General features: G+C 41.0%; 1 protein-coding gene across 3 annotated transcripts in view; it reads right to left on the bottom strand.

The window, feature by feature from the left end:
* LOC140728951 (solute carrier family 22 member 4-like) overlaps positions 1 to 17113 on the bottom strand; it is a 147681-nt gene extending 130568 nt beyond the window's left edge. For 2 of the 3 annotated variants that reach the window (XM_073048084.1, XM_073048083.1), the window contains exon 1: positions 16431 to 17113. In XM_073048084.1, the coding sequence (XP_072904185.1) occupies positions 16431 to 16805 (375 nt within the window). In that variant the 5' untranslated portion in view covers positions 16806 to 17113. The remainder of the gene's footprint in view (positions 1 to 16430) is intronic. The other variant, XM_073048085.1, reaches the window with a different exon arrangement.
* Between the last annotated feature and the right edge of the window lie 1934 nt (positions 17114 to 19047).

The raw sequence follows: 19047 nt of genomic DNA, 5'->3' as shown, positions 1-19047 counted from the left end.
CATTCTACTTGGTCTTGTTCTAAAATTCAACCTTTTTGGACAAATTTAAGAATTTTATTGGAACAAATTATTGGAATACAACTTCCACATAATCCAATATTACTTTTACTAGGTGATATTGAAGGGATAAAACCGATATCCAAATTGAATAAATATCAGAAAGAATTTATAAAAATTGCACTGGCAGTAGCCAAAAAGGCTATTGCAGTTACTTGGAAATCGGATACATATTTAAGTATAGATCGTTGGAAGAAAGAAATTTATGGCTGTATTCCACTTGAAAAAATTACTTATAATTTAAGAGATAAATATGAAACATTTTTGAAAATTTGGCGCCCTTATTTACAAAAGATAGGATTAGATATATCGGTGCTCCGAAGATGAAATAATTGGTTACTTGGGGAAAGAAATAAATATATGAACTAAAGTTATTACGAACTCCATGGAGCATGTGGGGATCTTCCAATATCCAGGCGTTCCTTCTTTTTTTTTCTTTCTTTCTTCTTTTTTTTTCTATAGGGATGTTAGGGGGGAGGGGTTAAGGGGGGATGGGTAACATACATTTTCTTTTTCATACACTTTTATTCTGTAACTACTTGAAAACACAATTTAAAAAAAGTTTAAAAAAAAAAGATTCAGAGGAGAAGATTTGGGACAGAGATGAGGAGAAACTGTTTCTGCCAGAGAGTGGTGATTCTATGGAATTCTCTGCCCAGGGAAGCAGTTGAGGCTTCCTCACTAAATATATTTAAGATACAGTTAGATAGGTTTTTACATAGTAAGGGAATTAAGGGTTATGGGGAAAAGGCAGGTAGATGGAGCTGAATTTACGGACAGATCAGACATGATCTTATTGAATAGCAGGGCAGGTTCAATGGGCAGGATGGCCTATTCCTGCTCCTATTTCTTATGTTCTTATCTTCTAAGTTGCATGTTCTATTTCCAAAGATAGGAATTTCACTAATAAAGTGCAACTATTAGGCCCGAAATGCAACATTAATCCTTGTTTTACTGAGGAAATACAGGAATAGAACCATATGAGGTCATGGAATAGGAAGTAACATTTGTTTTCCTTGATGAGCCAGCAGAAACCAGATTGCATAGGTAATTATATAAAAATACGAGCAGGCATTGGAAAGTTAAACTACAAAAAAAGTCACAATTACATAGTCTAATCCAACACCCCTCAATCTCCTACATTCCAGGGAATACAATCCATGTCTATGCAACCTTTTCTTGTAGCTCAGGAAACATCCTGTTAAGTCTTTACTGAACCTTATACACAAACATCGCACTGCACTTCTAGAGAGGTGGAGAAAAGGGATCCTCTTATTGCCAATCATCTTAAACCTCCATATCCCTTGATGCTCATTGGTAGCTTCCGGCCACTTGAATTTTGACACCCACAGTCGGTCCAAGAGTCAGCTTCCTACTGCCAAGTTTGGGATAGGGGATACTGGCTCTCACAGAATACCTGGCTCTGATTTCCATCCATTAAAATTGGGCACCATGAAACCAATATTTGTCCTCGAGAATGGACACAAAACAGTGTCCTGGCCGGAGGACTTGGTAGACTATAGTTTAAAATGGTTTGTGAAAACTAGTTCTATAAGTTTGTGAGATAAAATGGATATTTTAATTTAGAAGCAGAATGCTTCATGTGAGAGCTGCTAACATTTTACAAATCGCAATTCAACTAAGTTTCCCAGTCAAACTCTCTGAACAGTTAAGTAGTTAAAGGTCAGAGCTGGATGTTCAAATCTTACTAAAGCAACTGAGGAATTCAATTCAAGTCATGAAATAAATCTGCTATTAGGATCTAGTATTAGTTATGAGACTGTAATACTGGCTAGTATAAAGGTGCATCTGGTTTGATTATATCTTCCATCAGAGGAAATCTGCCTTTCGTACCTGGTCATGCTTAAGTCCAGACCCACAAACAGAGTTGAATGTGAACCACATCTAAACTGGTCTGACAAATCACTCAGTGCAGGAGGCAATTTGGGATGGATAATAAATATGAGCAGGTCTTACTAATAATATCCTAGCCCCAGAAATAAATTTAACACATAAATATAAAATCATCCCTGATGTGTAGTCTGGAGCTTTTTTTTGACTTACTCATTGATTAAAAATAGTTCTTAAGAAATTCAGATTTTTTTTTGAGCTGAATGGCCAATTATAGGTGAATTCCAGTATGAACAAGCTTAATTTTCTAATGGGGAGTTTTGTTGTGCTGTGTGCTTCATAACCTTAACCTTTTTTGCCAATACCAAGATGTTCCAGATGAAATTCCAAGCTTGTGACCTGACTTAAACCTTTACTGGCAGGGAAGAGCATTTCACAGCTTGTGAACATATTGACCTGTTCCATGACTCCACACTTTGCTGAGCAGACATCCTCTTAAGGTTACAAGAATACTTCTTCAAAATGTTTTCCATAAAGGGACATGTAAGGTCTCATAACTTATCCTAGCAGTGTATGTTGTTGGTTTGGTCTTATTTCAGCAGAGTCAATTTTGGATGCTTGCAAGATAAGTACTTGTATAATTCTTTGAATCACAACTGTTTTTAGCACAACCCACACTCTCCCTCTCCAGTACCCATCCTACAACTTTCATTTCATCCCACTCTTTGACACCACTAGATATGACAGTATACATTCAGTGACCACTTTATTAGGTACCCCCTGTACCCCATGTTCATGGCCTTTTGCTGCTGTAGCTCATCCACGTCAAGGTTCAGCATGTTCAGAGATGGTCTTCTGCACATCACTGTTGTAACGCATAGTTACTTGAGTTACTGGTGCTTTCCTGTCAACTTGAACCAGTCTGGTCATTCTACACTGATCTCTCTCATCAACGAGGCGTTTTCGCCCACAGAACTGCCATTCACTGGATACTTTGCATTTTTTTTTGTTTTCACACCATTCTCTGCAAACTCTATAGACTGTTGTGTGTGAAAATCCCAGGAGATCATCAGTTTTTGAGATACTCAAACCACCCCACCTGGCACCAACAATCATTCAAGTTCAAGTTCAAGTTTATTGTCATCTGACTGTACATATATCCAGCCAAGCAAAACGATGTTTCTCCGGACTGTGGTGCACCCACACAACATATGTCATATACAGCTCAATCATGACAGACTGAAGAACTCGTCTGGCTTTATGGATGGAACAGAGGAATAAGAAAGGTATGTCGATGTTAATGAAGCTGTATTACAGGCCACCCAACAGTCCATGGGATTTAGAGGAACAAATTTGTACAGAGATTGCAGATTGCTACAGAAACATAGATTGTTTTGACAGATGAATTTAACTGTCTACATATTGACTGGGACTCCCGCACTGTAAAGGGACTCATTGGGATAGAGTTTGTCAAATGTGCTCAGGAAAGTTTCATTAATCAGTACGTAGAAGTCTGACTAAGAGGTTGGGCGATGCCTGATCTACTATTAGGGAATGAAACAGGGCAGGTGACAGAATATGTGTAAGTGAGCACTTCACATCTAGTGATCACAATGCCATTAGTTTCAAAGTAAATATGCAAAAAGATAGGTCTGGTCTGTGGGTTGAGATTCTAAACTGAAGTAAGGCCAATTTTGATGGTATTGGAAAGGATCTGGCAAGTGTGGATTGGGACAGGCTGTTTACTCACAAAGGTGTACTTGGTAAATTGGAGGCCTTCAAAATCAAAGTTTTGAGAGTATTAAGCTTGTATGTGCCTGTCAGAATAAAAGGTAAAGATAACAGGTTTAGGGAACCATGGCTTTCAAGAGATATTGAGGCACTGGTTACAAAAAAAATGAGGTGGACAGCAAATATTGGCAGGTAGGAACAAATGAGGTACTGAGGAGTATAAGAATTACAAGAGAACACTTAAGGAAGAAATTAGGAGGACTAAAAGAAGGTGTGAGTTTGCCCTAGCAGACAAGGTGAAGAAGAATCCTAAAGGATTCTACAGGTATGTTAAGAACAAAAGGACTTCAAGGGACAAAATTGGTCCTCTGGAAATCAAAATGTTACTCTATGCTTGGAGCCAGAAGTGGAGTATATTGACTGGCTACATCACAGCCTGGTAAGGAAGCACCATTGACCTTGAACAAAAAATCCTACAAAAAATAATGGATATGGCCCAGTCCATTATGGGTAAAGCCCTCCCACCATTTATTTACCCAGAGTGTTATCACAGGAAAGAAGCATCCATCATCAGGGATCCCCACAACCCAGGTCATGCTCTCTGCTGTCATCAGGAAGAAGATACAGGAGCCTCAGGATTCACACCATCAGGTTCAAGAACAGTTATTACCCCTCAACCATAAGGCTCTTGAACCAGAGACAAACCTCACCCAACTTCACTTGCCTCTATCATTGAACTTTTCCCACAACCTATGGACTCACTTTTTAAGGACTCTTCATCTCACGTTTTCAATATTTATTGCTTATTTATTTATTATTACTTTTTTCTTTCTTTTTGTATTTGCACTGTTTGTTGTCTTCTACATTCTGATCGTCCACCTTGTTGTCAGCTATTTGATGTACTATATGATAGTATTGGTCTGATCTGCACGCTTTCTTGAACTCAACAACCTACCTACTTTTGTGTGATTTGATGCAGGTTCAACTGTAATTCCATTGTCTTACACTGCATCTTTTGAGCAGCTAGTTTCATGCCGTGGGCCAGCAGCATGTATTCTATAGACTGTGCTATTTGTTTCCAAAGCTGTCCTTTAATATCAGACAGATTATTACTTGCAATTCAGAACTGAAAACTGGTTCTCATTTATGATAGAAGGCTGAGAAAGGAATATTGGTTGGGAGTTTAAATACTCAAAAAAAAACCCTCTAATCGCTGATGTGTTAGAAAAATGAGTTTGGCAAAAAGTCCTCTATCCCCCCAATCCTCCCCCCACTGTCTCTGGTCAGTGAATATCCATTGCACTCTAAGAGAACAGAGCAGACTCTATGAAGGGATAGTGGGGACATTTCAGAAATACAACATGATTTCCTTAAACTGAAGCCCACAAGAAGAGGGGTGTGAATACAGGTGCAGTGGGAGCAACATACACGGCATTTTATCACATTTACCAAAATAATTTGTTCAGATAGAACTAAGATTAAATGCTTTGCAAATTGGAACGTGTTAGAGATGAAGATAAGCAAAATTTAAGGCAGGGGTATGTTTCTGATCTATCTGATAACCCAATATCTCACTCCAACTAAAGTATGTGTTAATTACTATTGAAGGTGCTTAGCCTCTCAATGGCAGACATTACACAATTGCACTGTTCCTATATTTAGACTGATTACTGAAAATTGATTAACATTCATCATTGGCTTTCATCACCACAACAGGACACCAGCAAGATATTGTTATTCATTTACCAAAACTATCTCTGTAAATGGTCAAGAAAAAAACAACTCAGTATAAGAACACTACAGACTTGGCAAAGTAAATGTTACAAGACGGCAAGGAGCTTTTGATCAAAGAAGAAATAGACACATGGTGTCAGAGTCACAGAAAACTACAGATCAGAAACAGGTACTTCAACCCATCTGGTCCATTCCGAATCACTTCAGCTGCCTAGTCCCATCGACCTACACCTGGGCCATAGCCCTCTGTACCCCTCCCATTCATGTACCTATCCAAACTTCTGTTAAACATTGAAGTCAAAATGACATACAGCACTTGTGCTGGCAGCTCATTCCACGCTGCCCCCATCCTCTGAGTGGAGTAGTTTTTCCCCATGCTCCCCTTAAATATTTTACCTTTCACCCTTAACCCATGACCTCCAGCTGTAGTCTCACCCACCCTCAGTACTGCTTGCATTTACCCTATCTACACCCCTCATGACTTTGTATACCCCTATCAAATCTCCTCTCAGCCTTCTATGTTCTAAGGAATAAAGTTCTAACTGATTCAATCTTTTCTTATACCTCAGGTCCTCCAGTCCTGGCAATATTATTGTAAATTTTCTCTGTACTATTTCAATCTTATTTACATCTTTCCTGTAGGTAGGTGACCAAAGCTGCACATAATACTCCATATTAGGCCTCATCAACATCCTATACAATTTCAACATAACATCCCAACTTCTATACCTAATACTTTGATCCATGAAGACCAATGTGTAAAAAGCTTTCTTTATCACGCTGTCTATCTGTGATGCCACTTCCAATTAATTATGGACCTGTATTCCAGATCTATTTGTTCTACTGTGCTCCTCACTGGTTGGTTCTCCCAAAGTGCAACTTCTCGCACTTGTCCGCATTAAATTCTATTTTCCATTTTTCAGCCCATTTTTCCAGCTGGCCCAGGTCCCGCTACAAGCTTTGATAGTCTTCCTCACTGTCCACTACATCCTCAATCTTGCTGAAATCTGCAAATTTACTCTAACCATATTATCATCCAGATCATTGATGCAGATGACAAACAACATCGGACCAAGCGCAAATCCCTGTGGCACTCCACTTGTCGCAGGCTTCCAGTCTGAGAGGTGACCATCTACTACCACTTCCTGGTGTCTCCCACAAAGTCAATGTCTAATACAATTTACTACCTCATCTTGAATGCCAAATGACCAAACCTTCTTGACCAACCTCCCATGTGGGACCTTGTCAAATGCCTTACCATGTAGACAACGTCTCTGCCTTGCCTTCATCAACTTTCCTGGTAACTTCCTCGAAAAACTCTATAAGATTGGCTAGACATGACCTACCACACATGAAGCCAATCTGACTATTCCTAACCAATCCCTGTCTATCCAAATATTCATATATTCAGTCTCTTAGAATAGCTTCTGATAACTTTCCCACTACTGACATCAGGCTCGCCAGCCTATAACTTCTTGGTTTATTCTTAGAGCCTTTCTTAAGCAGTGGCACAAGATTAGTTATGAGGGGTGATTGATAAGTCTGTGGCCTAAGGTAGAAGGAGATGAGTTATTAACTTCAAACTTTCTGCATAATCACTCAAAGAGTTGAACTACATGTGCATGTAAAGAGAGCTGCATCACTCATCTCCTTCTACATTAGGCCACAAACTTATCAATCACCCCTGCTGTGGACACTTCCTGGAGGTTCAAGACCCGTATGCTCCACGACTGCTGGACTAAGTGTGTAAATGTAGGAGGGGACTATGTTGAAAAATAAATGTGCTAGGTTTTCTAAAATTGACTCCTTCTACCTTAGGCCACGGACATATCAATCACCCCTCGTATCCTCCTATCCTCCAGTGCCTTGCTCGTCGCTAAGGATGATTTAAATATCTCTACAAGGGCCCCTGTAGTCTGTTAAGTTAGTGTCTATAGCCACAAAGGAAAAATTATCAAAGGATATCATTAAAAATCAGAAAAGAGAAGATACCCTAAATCTGATTAGTTAAAAAAACACATTGTTGTTCTTTCATCACAAAGAATTGATCAGCAAAATGAAGGTCAATCGGAAGGCAGAATTCACAGAGTACTGTAGCTGCAGTAGCATTTCTCTATTGGAGCACCGCTACTTTGTATATCCTCGTGCTATTGGGTCAGATCCTGTAGAGAATTTGCAACCTTGAGTGGTTATTTAAAAGTGAGCTGGTTTCTACATACTAATTAATTTTTGTCTCTTTTTGGGATTGGTCAGTTCTGCTTTGATTCACAACACAGTTACACATCAGTCGGTGCCACTGCCTCAACGTTCCAGAGACTGGGACTTGATCCTGAGCTTGGGCATTGTCTCTGTGGAGTCTCCCTGCATGGCGTTCCTCTGGTTTGCTCTCATATTCTAATGATATGCTGGTAGCTTAATTGGCTGCCGTTGTACAGGAGAATCAGGGAGAGTTGATGGCCAAGTGGGAGAAAAATAGATTAAAAGGGAAAATGAAAGAGGAAATGGGACTGATAGGAAAACCAATGTGGAATGGTCTCCTGCATTGCAATACTCTCAAATGAGAAGGATAGCTGACATCAAGGGTCATGAAAAGAAGATAAACTGTCAACTATCACTGCTCTTTACACAGCACAGCTTCTGTACACCAATATCTCCATCTGGTAGCAATAATGACCCCGCATGAGATTAGTTGTGGCAGTTCCCTCAGAAAATATCAGATTATACGTAATGTACTAACAACAAATTCAAAGTGGCCTTAGCTTTTAACTGTACCCCAGGTCAGCATTGAGCTCCTGCAGTGAATAAGGTTGACTCAGAAGGAGTCGGACCAGCAGCAACAGTTCAAGAGAGGAACATAATTATTTTGTGAAATCTAGAAAGAACTCAGCTGCTGCACTGAAGAGACTGTGTTATGTTCTAGTTGACCTGAAAGTAACTTCTTTTAATATTCTGAATGCTGCATCTCATTTGCAGTTGCCAAATACTTTCCTGCAAGCTTAAAGAATATCTTCATTTTCAGATTACCAACAATGTCATTATTAAGTACAAGAGACGAAAGAATGGATGGACAACACTAAGGAGGCATAGAGCCCCTATATCCTCAGGATAAAGTTGCAACCAATCTGTACTTTTCAACCTCAATAAACATCTGGCTTTCTTATTTCATTTATTTGTGTGTTGCATCCCAAAGTTAGTGATGACAAATTACAGAGGTGAAGTACCATTCACTGCCTTGGACATACAAAACACTTAGCATGTGAGCAAAGATGAACTTCCACCTTATTTTGATTATTTATTCAATGATATTTGGGTCAGGTGGCAAGACAAGCCCGTTCCTATTGCCCTTCAGCTGAAGACTAACCACATTGATATGAGTATGGAGTCATACATGAGCCAGGTTGAATAAAGTTGAAGGATTTCCTCCCTAAAGAATATTAGAGGACAATACTTCAATTACAAATGGCAGATGGAATATAGTGTAGAGAAGTGAATGATCATGCATATTGATCGGAGGAATAAAGACATAGACTATTTTCCAAATGGGGAGAAAATTCAAAAATTCAAGGTGCAAAGTGCCTGTGCAGGATTCACGGAAAATTAACTTGCAGGTTGAGTCTGTGGTGAGGAAGGCAAATGCAATGTTAGCATTCATTTTGAAAGGACTAGAATATAGAAGCAAGGATATAAGGGCATCAAAGGTTATGGTGAGAAGGCGGGGGAATGGGACTAAAGGGGAGATTGGATCAGCTCACGATGAAATGGCGGAGCAGACTTGATGGGCCGAATGGCTGACTTCTGCTCCTTTGTCTTATGGTCTTATAACGCTGAGGCATTGTTCAGACTGCACTTGGAGTACTGAGAGCAGTTCTGAGCCCCTTATCTAAGAGAAGGTGAGCTGCCATTGGCGAGGGTCCAGAAGAGCTTTATGAAAATAATCCTGGAATGAAAGGGTTACTGTGTATAGAGCACTTAATGGCTCTGGGCTTGTAGTTCAAATTAATTGTCAGTCAACCATACATGAATACCCATGAATACAACCAAATGAAACAATGTTAATATGGGGCCAAGGTGCAAAATACAGTCCCATCGGTCTTACACAACACATATAGCACATATAAGACAGCAGTAAACATACAGTCACACAAAAACACTATAGTTCAAATCCCCCGAGTCCATGAATGCCTGCAGTCGAACACGGTACAGCTTATCCTCCATCAAGTGAACTCTGCAGGGCAGCACAGACACCATCCTGGATGCCGTGCCACAGTACCTCCAGCAGCAACTCTCCCGGAAGGCTACAGACAGGCGGCATGCAGCTCCCCACCGTCCGTCTCTACAATAAACCAGTGACTTGCAGCATTCCACATGACCAATATCCAACAGGGTCTTGTGATCACAAGAAATGCGACTAAGGCAATCACTTGCCGTTAGACTGCTCACCGTGTTCACACACCAGTGCCTTTGTGGCGCAGGCAGCAGCACAGTCCACACAAAGTCCAGCTCCCTCAGTTTCTCTGCCAATGACCAACTTACTGATGGGATAGACCTGCAGAACTTTTAGTTCTTAATGTCCAACAGGGTCTTGCTTTAAGACAATAATAACTTTGGTTGGCCCCCTAGACCCCATCTTACTGGAAGTTACTGGTATTCAGAAGAATGGGGGAGGGGTCTCATTAAAACGAATCAAACATTGAAAGGCCTAGACAAAGTGGATGTGGTGAGGATTTTTCCTGTAGTAGTGGAGTCTAGGACCAGAGGATGTCAATTTGGAACAGAGATGAAGAGGAATTTATTTAGACAGAGGGCAGTGAAGTTGTGGAATTAATTGCCACAGATAGCTGTGGTGGTTGTCATTGTTTATACTTAAAGCAGAGGCTGATAGGTTCGTGATTAGTCAGGGGGTCAAAGGTTACGGGGAGAATGGGATTGAGAGCGAAAATAAATCAGCCATGATGGAATGGCAGAGCTGACAGGCTGAACGGTGTAATTCTGCTCTTATGTCTTAGGGTCTGATGGTATTATGGACAATCTAGTGCTCCTGCTGACAGTTTTCCATTCCAGGTCTGAACTCAAATCTCCGGATCATTAGTCCAACCCTCGGAATCAAAACTAAATAATTTAACTAACTCCTGAAATTGAGCTCAGTTAACTGTTTGCTTAAAATTCAATTGCAAATATTAGCTTAATAACTGAAAATTAAGCAAATCAGATACCAGATTCAAATTTTAAAACTATGGAGGATGAGTGCTATAGGAAAGTTAAGAGGTATAAGAACAGTTAACCTATTTAAGTGATCTCTCCCAGCTTCTTACTTCATCCCTGTAGTGTAATTAATATTCCAGTAATGCTTGAGTAATATTGTAAATACATTGTTTGACTAAGAATGGCATACATCATTACTCTACCATGTCATATCTGAGTGCCTCATTAATAAAAAAACTAAGTAGACAAGTTATCCTGGGTGCCTGGAGTTTTCTTTCAATCAATTTCTGGAGTTACAAAAAAAATAATTCCCCCCTCCCCCTCTACTCACCCATCTTCCCCTTCTCTTGGTTTCATCTATTTCTTGCCAGCTTGTACTTCTTCACCTCCTCCCACCTTCTTAGTCGGGTTTCTGCCCCTTTTCTTTCCAGTCCTGATGAAGGGTCTCGGCCTGAACTGTTTCCTCCCCTCTACAGGTGCTGTCTCACTTGCTGATTTCCTCCAGCAGCTTGTATGTGTAATTGATCTAAAGCCTTTAAGAAGAATGAAGTAATGTTTGTTTTGTTTGATTTGAACATAGCAGAATGTAGAACCTATTATAGTAGAGGTTTAGGTTTGGAACAGAGTGATGTAAAAGCATCTCCTGGATACATTAGCTACCTACCTGGAACATGCTTTAGACAATGTGCATATTGAAATCCCAGCATTAGTCATTACTAGTTTATTTGAAACTAGCTTAAAAATTGTGTTTTGAGTTTCCAAAGCAATTTCAAGAGGTTACTCAAAGAAAAAACAAGATTTTTTTTAAAAAAGTGACACAAGTCTTTATAATGTGGAGAAACAGTATGGCTTCTTCACAAAAGTACTGCAGGCCAAGGCCAGCTAATTGTTTTTCTCCACTTCTTCCCTCCTGCAGGCCCTACCTACGGACCAGCTTAGTCTGGATTCAGCAGTCTTTCTAGTAGGATGATGCATCAGTGCTTACATCTCACTTGTTTTAATGAAGCTCAGTTTCCAGCAGGCCCCAGGCACTGTCACTTGGCACCCATTTTATCGAGCAAACTGGGGTGAGCAGAATACCTTCCCCTCTCTGATCACTTCTACTGTTCTCTTCCATGTGTGGGTTTTCCTTAACCATCATAATTCTCTCACGAGGAGATCTGCAGATGCTGGAAATTCAAACAACACACACAAAATGCTGGTGGAACACAACAGGCCAGGCAGCATCTATAAGGAGAAGCACTGTTGACGTTTCGGGCCGAGACCCTTCGTCAGGACTAACTGAAAGGAGAGATACTAAGAGATTTGAAAGTAGTGGGGGGAGGGGGAAATGCAAAATGATAGGAGAAGACTGGAGTGGGTGGGATGAAGCTCAGAGCTGGAAAGGTGATTGGCGAAAGTGATACAGAGCTGGAGAAGGGAAAGGATCATGGGACGGGAGGCCTAGGGAGAAAGAAAGGGGGAGGAGTGGAGCACCAGAGGGAGATGGAGAACAGGCAGAGTGATGGGCAGAGAGAGGAAAAAAAACAAACAATTAAATATGTCAGGGATGGAGTCAGAAGGGGAGAAGGGGCATTAACGGAAGTTAGAGAAGTCAATGTTCGTGCCATCAGGTTGGAGGCTACCCAGCCGGTATATAAGGTGTTGTTCCTCCAACCTGAGTTTGGATTCATTTTGACAGTAGAGGAGGCCATGGATAGACATATCAGAATGGGAATGGGACGTGGAATTAAAATGTGTGGCCACTGGGAGATCCTGCTTTCTCTGGCGGACCGAGCGTAGGTGTTCAGCGAAACGGTCTCCCAGTCTACGTCGGGTCTCACCAATATATAAAAGGCCACACTGGGAGCACCGGACGCAGTATACCACACCAGCCGACTCACAGGTGAAGTGTCGCCTCACCTGGAAGGACTGTCTGGGGCCCTGAATGGTGGTGAGGGAGGAAGTGTAAGGGCAGGTGTAGCACTTGTTCTGCTTACAAGGATAAGCGCCAGGAGGGAGATCAGTGGGAAGGGATGGGGGGGACGAGTGGACAAGGAAGTCGCTTAGGGAGCGATCCCTGCAGAAAGCAGAAAGGGGGGGGAGGGAAAGATGTGCTTTGTAGTGGGATCCCATTGGAGGTGGCGGAAGTTACGGAGAATTATACGTTGGACCTGGAGGCTGTTAGGGTGGTAGGTGAGGACAAGGGGAACCCTATCCCGAATGGGGTGGTGGGCGGATGGGGTGAGGGCAGATGTGCGGGAAATGGGAGAGATGTGTTTGAGAGCAGAGTTGATAGTGGAAGAAGGGAAGCCCCTTTGTTTAAAAAAGGAAGACATCTCCTTCGTCCTGGAATGAAAAGCCTCATCCTGAGAGCAGATGCGGCGGAGATGTATCATAATTCTCTGTTACCTGGGAACAGTTTATACAGTTGATATTACACTACTGTTGGAGATATGGTGCAGAATTGTTATTTTTCTAGTAGATTAACCTTCCTATACCTACTTCTATTTTATATAATCACCTATATATGTGTAATTGTTCAGTGTATTTCCCAGTAATTTTAATATAGCTGCTTCTGTATTTTTCTAGCAGCATCTTAGTTGTTCTGCAGCAAGAATCACACCATCTGAATCTGGCTATTTTATAGGTCAGTTGTTAACATTGGAATGTTGTTATCTCTTTAGTCGGAGCTAGTTTTTTTAATGAGACATCAACAGCTTCTTTTGTGGTTTCATGTCTTCTTTTCCGTTCATTCTTTTGTTCTTGTAACTTAACTTAATATCACAACCATAAGCAACAAGTTTTATGCCTCATTCTTGACTTCAGAACTTCTGGATCAGAAAAACACCAGGATCCAACATGACCTCAGCACAAACATCAGGCTCTTAACCAAGGGAAAATAGATAAAGGCTGGTACTATGTTAACTTCACCAGTGAAAAGAACCTGATCCATGGTGCGACAAATTCTATTTTGAGCTTTCAAAATATTTATACAATGGATTGGACGTCAATATCTGTAATAGACCAGCTGTGACATTTTATGATCTATAAAGCTGACAGTGCAATCTCAGGATTGCATTGCAAGTGGCAGAAATGCTTCACCTTCCCAGTCCCCTCCATTCAGGGCCCCAAACAGGTGAGGCAACACTTCACCAGTGAATCTGTTGGGCCATCTCTTGTATCTGGTGTTCCTCTACAATGGAGAAACCCAGCACAAATTGCAGGTCTGCTTTATTGAGCGTCTCCACTTCATCCGCCCAAAGAAGAATTTCCGGGTGCCCAACCATTTTAATTCCTATCCCCACTTCCGTTCCAACATGTAGGTCTGTTGCCTCCTCCTTTGCCATGATGAGGCACACTCAGGGTGGAGGAGCAACACCTCGTATTCCATCTAGGTAGCCACCAACCCGATGGCATGAACATCCATTTCTCTTTCCAGTATTTCCTTTTCCTTTGCTCTTCTCTCTGCTTCTATTCGCCACTTTAGCTTCTTACCGCTTCTCCTCGTCTGCCTATCATCTCCCACTGGTGCCCCTCCTTTTTCCCTTTCTTCCATAGTCAACTCTCTTCTCCTATCAGATTCCTTCCTCTCCAGCCCTTTCCTTTCCCACCCACCTGACTTCACCTGTCACCTTCTAGCTAGTCCTCCTTCCCCTACCCCCCCCCCCCCCACCAACCTTTTCACTCCGGAGTCTTCTCCCTTCCTTTCCAGTCCTGAAGAGGGGTTTCAGCCCAAAACATTGACTGTTTATTTATTGCCATAGATGCAGCCTGACTTGCTATGTTCCTCCAGTAATTTGTGTGTGGTGCTCTGGATTTCCAGTATCTGCATAATCTCTTGTGTTTATGCACTGTTAGGAGATTGATTACTGATTAAGCTTGTAGGATAAAATCCTGACCTAACTTAACAACACGAGGTCATTGAATATGAACACTTTCACCCATCCTTCCACTCTTTCAGTACAGATGAAGAGCCTTGTTCCAAAATATCAAATATCTACACAATTGCTGCTTGACCCACAGAGCCCTTCCAGCAGCCTGCCTTTTGTCCTGTGACCTTAGTTTCCGTTGGATGACTCTTCATTATGGAATGCAATCTTGTACCCCTTCAAGTAAAATTAAATGTTGGTCACAAAAATGAGGTTGTCCATTACGAGCAGAAAGCCCTGCTACCTTCTGGAAAGTGGGTTCTTGTGCAGAAAAACCAGAGGTTACATGGCAAGAATTAAAACAATGCGATGTTATTGCACAGCCCCACTCTAACGCACTGGATCAAAAGAGGCTGCAGAGGGCTGTAGATTCAGCCAGCTCCATCAAGGGCATAACCCCTCCCAACACTGAGGACATCTTCAAAAGGTGATGCCTCAAGAAAGCGGCATCTATCATTAAGGACCCTCACCATCTGGGACATGACCTCTTCTCATTACTGCTATCAGTGAGGAGGTACAGGAGCCTGAGGATCTACACTCAATAGTTTCTTCTCCCCTTTCTTCAAACACTGCCTCACTAGTCTTCTTTTGCACTATTTATTTACGGTATTTAGTTTTAATTGTAACTTTTTATGCCTCACACTGTACTACTGCCACAAAACAACAAATTTCACAATATTCTGATTCTGAACTGCTCCAATCCCCATCTCCAACTTAATGGCTGACAAACTCTTTACTATATATAGACATGAAACTTTGGCAATTCCCTTCCTTCCACAGTTGGTGTTGAAGCTACGAAGTTCCTCCAACAGATTGTTTGTTGCTAATATATGTGGTGTTTGTAAGTGAGGCAGTCAAGGCATTTTAGAATTCTTGGAGTATTATGTATCGGAACTGATTGCATTATGTCTGACAGAGTTGCAAAGTAGCTCACATGTAGCCACTGGCCTCCAATTCTGCTGTAACGAGTCTGTCTCTAACTCAGCTCAAGATACTGACCCATTGCAGTTTTAACTCAATGCATTCAAACACCTCTTTCAAACTGGCCTTCTAACAAAATTATGAACAAAACCCATGCAAGGGATAGAGTTCAGGCAAACATTTTGCAAGGTAGGTTTATTCATTTCATTTATTAATAGGAAACAGAATTAGGAGAAATAAATGGAAGGGTGTGGAGAAAGACCAATATGAAATAAGGAAGTGGTTTTGCTGGACTTAATCTTCAGCATTGGCCTGTTAAGCTAAGTAAATGAATGCAGTAAACTGTTTAATTTTGATTTACATTTTGAAGCAAGTTTTTACTGGTAGCTTTTATGGACAAAGGCATTATAATTCTTTGAAGCAACCTACTTAATTTTAAATAAAGTTTTCAATTTTTCATAAACTGTACAGTGCTGTATAAAAGTCTTAGACACATATAAATAGCTAGGGTGTCTAAAACCTTGCACAGTACTGTACTTGTCAACAAGCACCAGAGAACAAGTCTGTAAATCAGGCGGTAGCAAAGGATGCTGGGAATGGCGAGGGTGAGGTGCCGCGGGAGGAGTGCCAGACATGTGGCAGAGAAGGAGTGCGAGGGCAAGTCTTGGCATGGCTGCAGACACACCCAACTCTGAACCACCAGGCACAGTACTGTAAACTTGGAATTTGTAATCACATATCACTTCCACTTGAGTGTTTTTAAGGGAAATCTATGTATAATAACATAATCTTTGATACATCCTCTAATATAACTGCTGCCTTCAGACAAACCATAACCAATGACAAAGGCAAGCTGCACGTGACCATTGTCAAAAACTAGCCAGTTACCTCCATAAGAACGTAAGCATGAACAAATCCTTTCTCATTAACAATACGCAAAAAGACAAAGCTGGAATGCGTGGCAGTTTGGCTCTAAGAACCAAACGGATGCACAAGATATTGTGGTAAATGAAGGCAACTCACCTCGCTGACAATTGTAGAAATGTATCTCTCTTTGCTGTACACCCAGCCATCTACACAGTGCTCTGTCTCTTGTGTTGTGTCATTGAAACCATCTTGCACCTGATGTTTGAATCGGGTGCATTTACTGTATGTCTGCTTACCTCCCGCTGTCTCCAAGGGCAGCAGTAAACTCAGATTCATATGGAAAGCTTCTGCGTAGGTTGTATTCGAAGAGTTGGACAATCGGCAATGGTGCTGAGGGGTATCCGCCAGGAAAACCAGAGACAGACCCACGTAGCCATTTGGAATTATTCCAATACTGAGCAAAAAGAAGATTCTTTTCTGGTAAAACCCCCATTCCCCCAGGAAAGCAGTAGCTTCATCGTAATCTTGCATCTTCTGTCTGTTCTTGAGAAGTTCTTCCACTGTGGTTGACGCCTTCACTTACAAACAAGTGCCTTATTGGAAAAGCAGAATGGTTTTTGCCAGTCTCTGAATAAATACCATATAGACGGTTCCAATGTCAATGGGCAATTTAAAAAAATATAAACTAGTCACAGTATTTACAATCCATGTTCAACAAACTTTTACTCTTGTGACTATGATAGCAGTTTGAAAAACAGATCTTCATATCACACGTGAGCAAGTCTGTACTTGTTGTATTTTAGTGCATTACTTGGTGAACATCGGAGACCGTCCACATGTAAGATTATACTGCACCTAACCATTCGCAAACCAAGCTTCTCTTTTTTCTCTCTCTGTGCTGTGTACCTCCTCTAGATTTCATGTGTAGATGAAACCATGCTTTAATTGGTCACTTGTCCTTTGACTGACAAGGCTTTCCAAAACTTATTAGTACGTTTCCAATCTTTCTATGAACAAGAGGATATAATAGAATTTGGTTAATAATATCTAAAAGAGATCAACAGCTGTAATAAGCTTATGGCTTTAACATACTGAGAAAAAAAATTCTGTTGCTGCTCAGAGCAGTGGTCACACAAATTCTTCCCCCTAAAGATATCAGAAGTTTTACTTTTGTTTGCTTTCTCTGCCTACAATACTTAGATAACTACTTTTTTTCCCCATAATAGCGAGAGGAACTAATCTTGTGTCTGGAGATTTTTATGACTGTACATGCATGCATTCACTAACGCAGATATAGTGCTACACTATCTACTTCTATCTGGTTCATATCTGTTCGATTTCATATATTATATTCAAGAAGATGTGTGTGAAAGTGTGGAGGGAATGCTTGTCCGATATGTATAACTTGCCCTCTAAGGTCAGTCCTGTGAGCTCTGCAGTCTTAAGCTGCTTTGCTGGCCAACTCATGCTGAGGTGGTATAATAGTTTATAAAGATTGGCCCGGAATTAATTTCAGTCTCCTGACCGCTGGTACCTAAATATAAACTTCCTGGATCTGCAAGTGAACCTGCCTGTGAGTCTGCCAACTGTTTGATTCGCAGGCTTCACTAACTGCATCTCTCAACTTACAGCAGCTTACTCTGTCCATTTGCAACTACTCTCTCCCCCCCCTCCCCCCAGCTGACTGAGCGCGCAGCCTTTCTCCAATGGAGTTGCATTCACCTTCCATTTTCATCAATAATCTTGAACAGAATCAACAGTTTTAATTGAATACCTGAAGCAAAGCCAAGGCTATTTTAATATATGATCAGATACAAAATGTACATCTCGGTCTGGAACAGTATCCTTAAAACAAGGAAGCACCTCTTGGTATACTCAAAGAAAGCAGCAAGACAAGTTGAGTTAGAAGGCTTGACTTAAAGCAGAGTTGTTGGACTTGTGAAGGCTTTTTCCAATGGAAACTTGAATTTCTGTGAGGTTTCTCGTGATCATTTGCCTCAGACATCTGCCATATATAAGATGCAAACTTAAATTCAATAAATGTGATCATTTGTGAACTACTACTGGAATAAAATTACGTTCTGCTGAGGTTCTTTAGCTTCGATTTTAAACCTGGTCCTCAAAAGAAGCCACAAAGCAACTAGATCACTGAGCTACATACAAATTGGCACAGAATCAAGCTTTAAATATTTGGTTAAAAGGATGGCATGAACTGTAATCAGAAACACTGTCAACAATAGTAAGGAAAGAGGAAGTTGGTCTGTTTAAGCCAGGCTGGGACCAGACCCCAGGTGATTTGACTAAATAGAGCAGCAGACAGCTATCAAAATGAGTAAGATGAAGGTTCATTGAAGGTGATCTGTGTGACCTTGACAAGGAAAAAGTATTGAACAAAGTAGGAATATAGACAGCAGCATTTGCAAAGGAGAGATTGGGGGAAGCATGAAGTTAGTGGGCTCAACTTCATTAATCACTGAGAAAGATCACAAATGTATGGAAGTATGTTCATAATGGTCCAACATGAAGAGCTCCCCTAAAGCTGAAAAATTCCTTCATGTAGCTGTTTATTATCATCATCTATACAATGTGAAATTTGTTGTTTTGTAGACATAAAATTATAAATCATTAAATAAATAAATAGTGTTGGGGGGGGAAGAAAGAAATGATGAGGTATTGTGTACAGGTTCATGCACTGTTCAGTAATCCGATTGTGGAGGGGAAGAAGTTGTTCTGAATCATTGATCACGTGGAATGATCTCTGGAAGGTGGATCC

The sequence above is a fragment of the Hemitrygon akajei genome, chromosome 6 (genome assembly GCF_048418815.1).
Source record: "Hemitrygon akajei chromosome 6, sHemAka1.3, whole genome shotgun sequence".
In the NCBI taxonomy this organism is placed as follows: domain Eukaryota; kingdom Metazoa; phylum Chordata; class Chondrichthyes; order Myliobatiformes; family Dasyatidae; genus Hemitrygon; species Hemitrygon akajei.
Note: the sequence above shows the minus strand (reverse complement) of the source record. Positions and strands in the feature narration are given on the sequence as shown.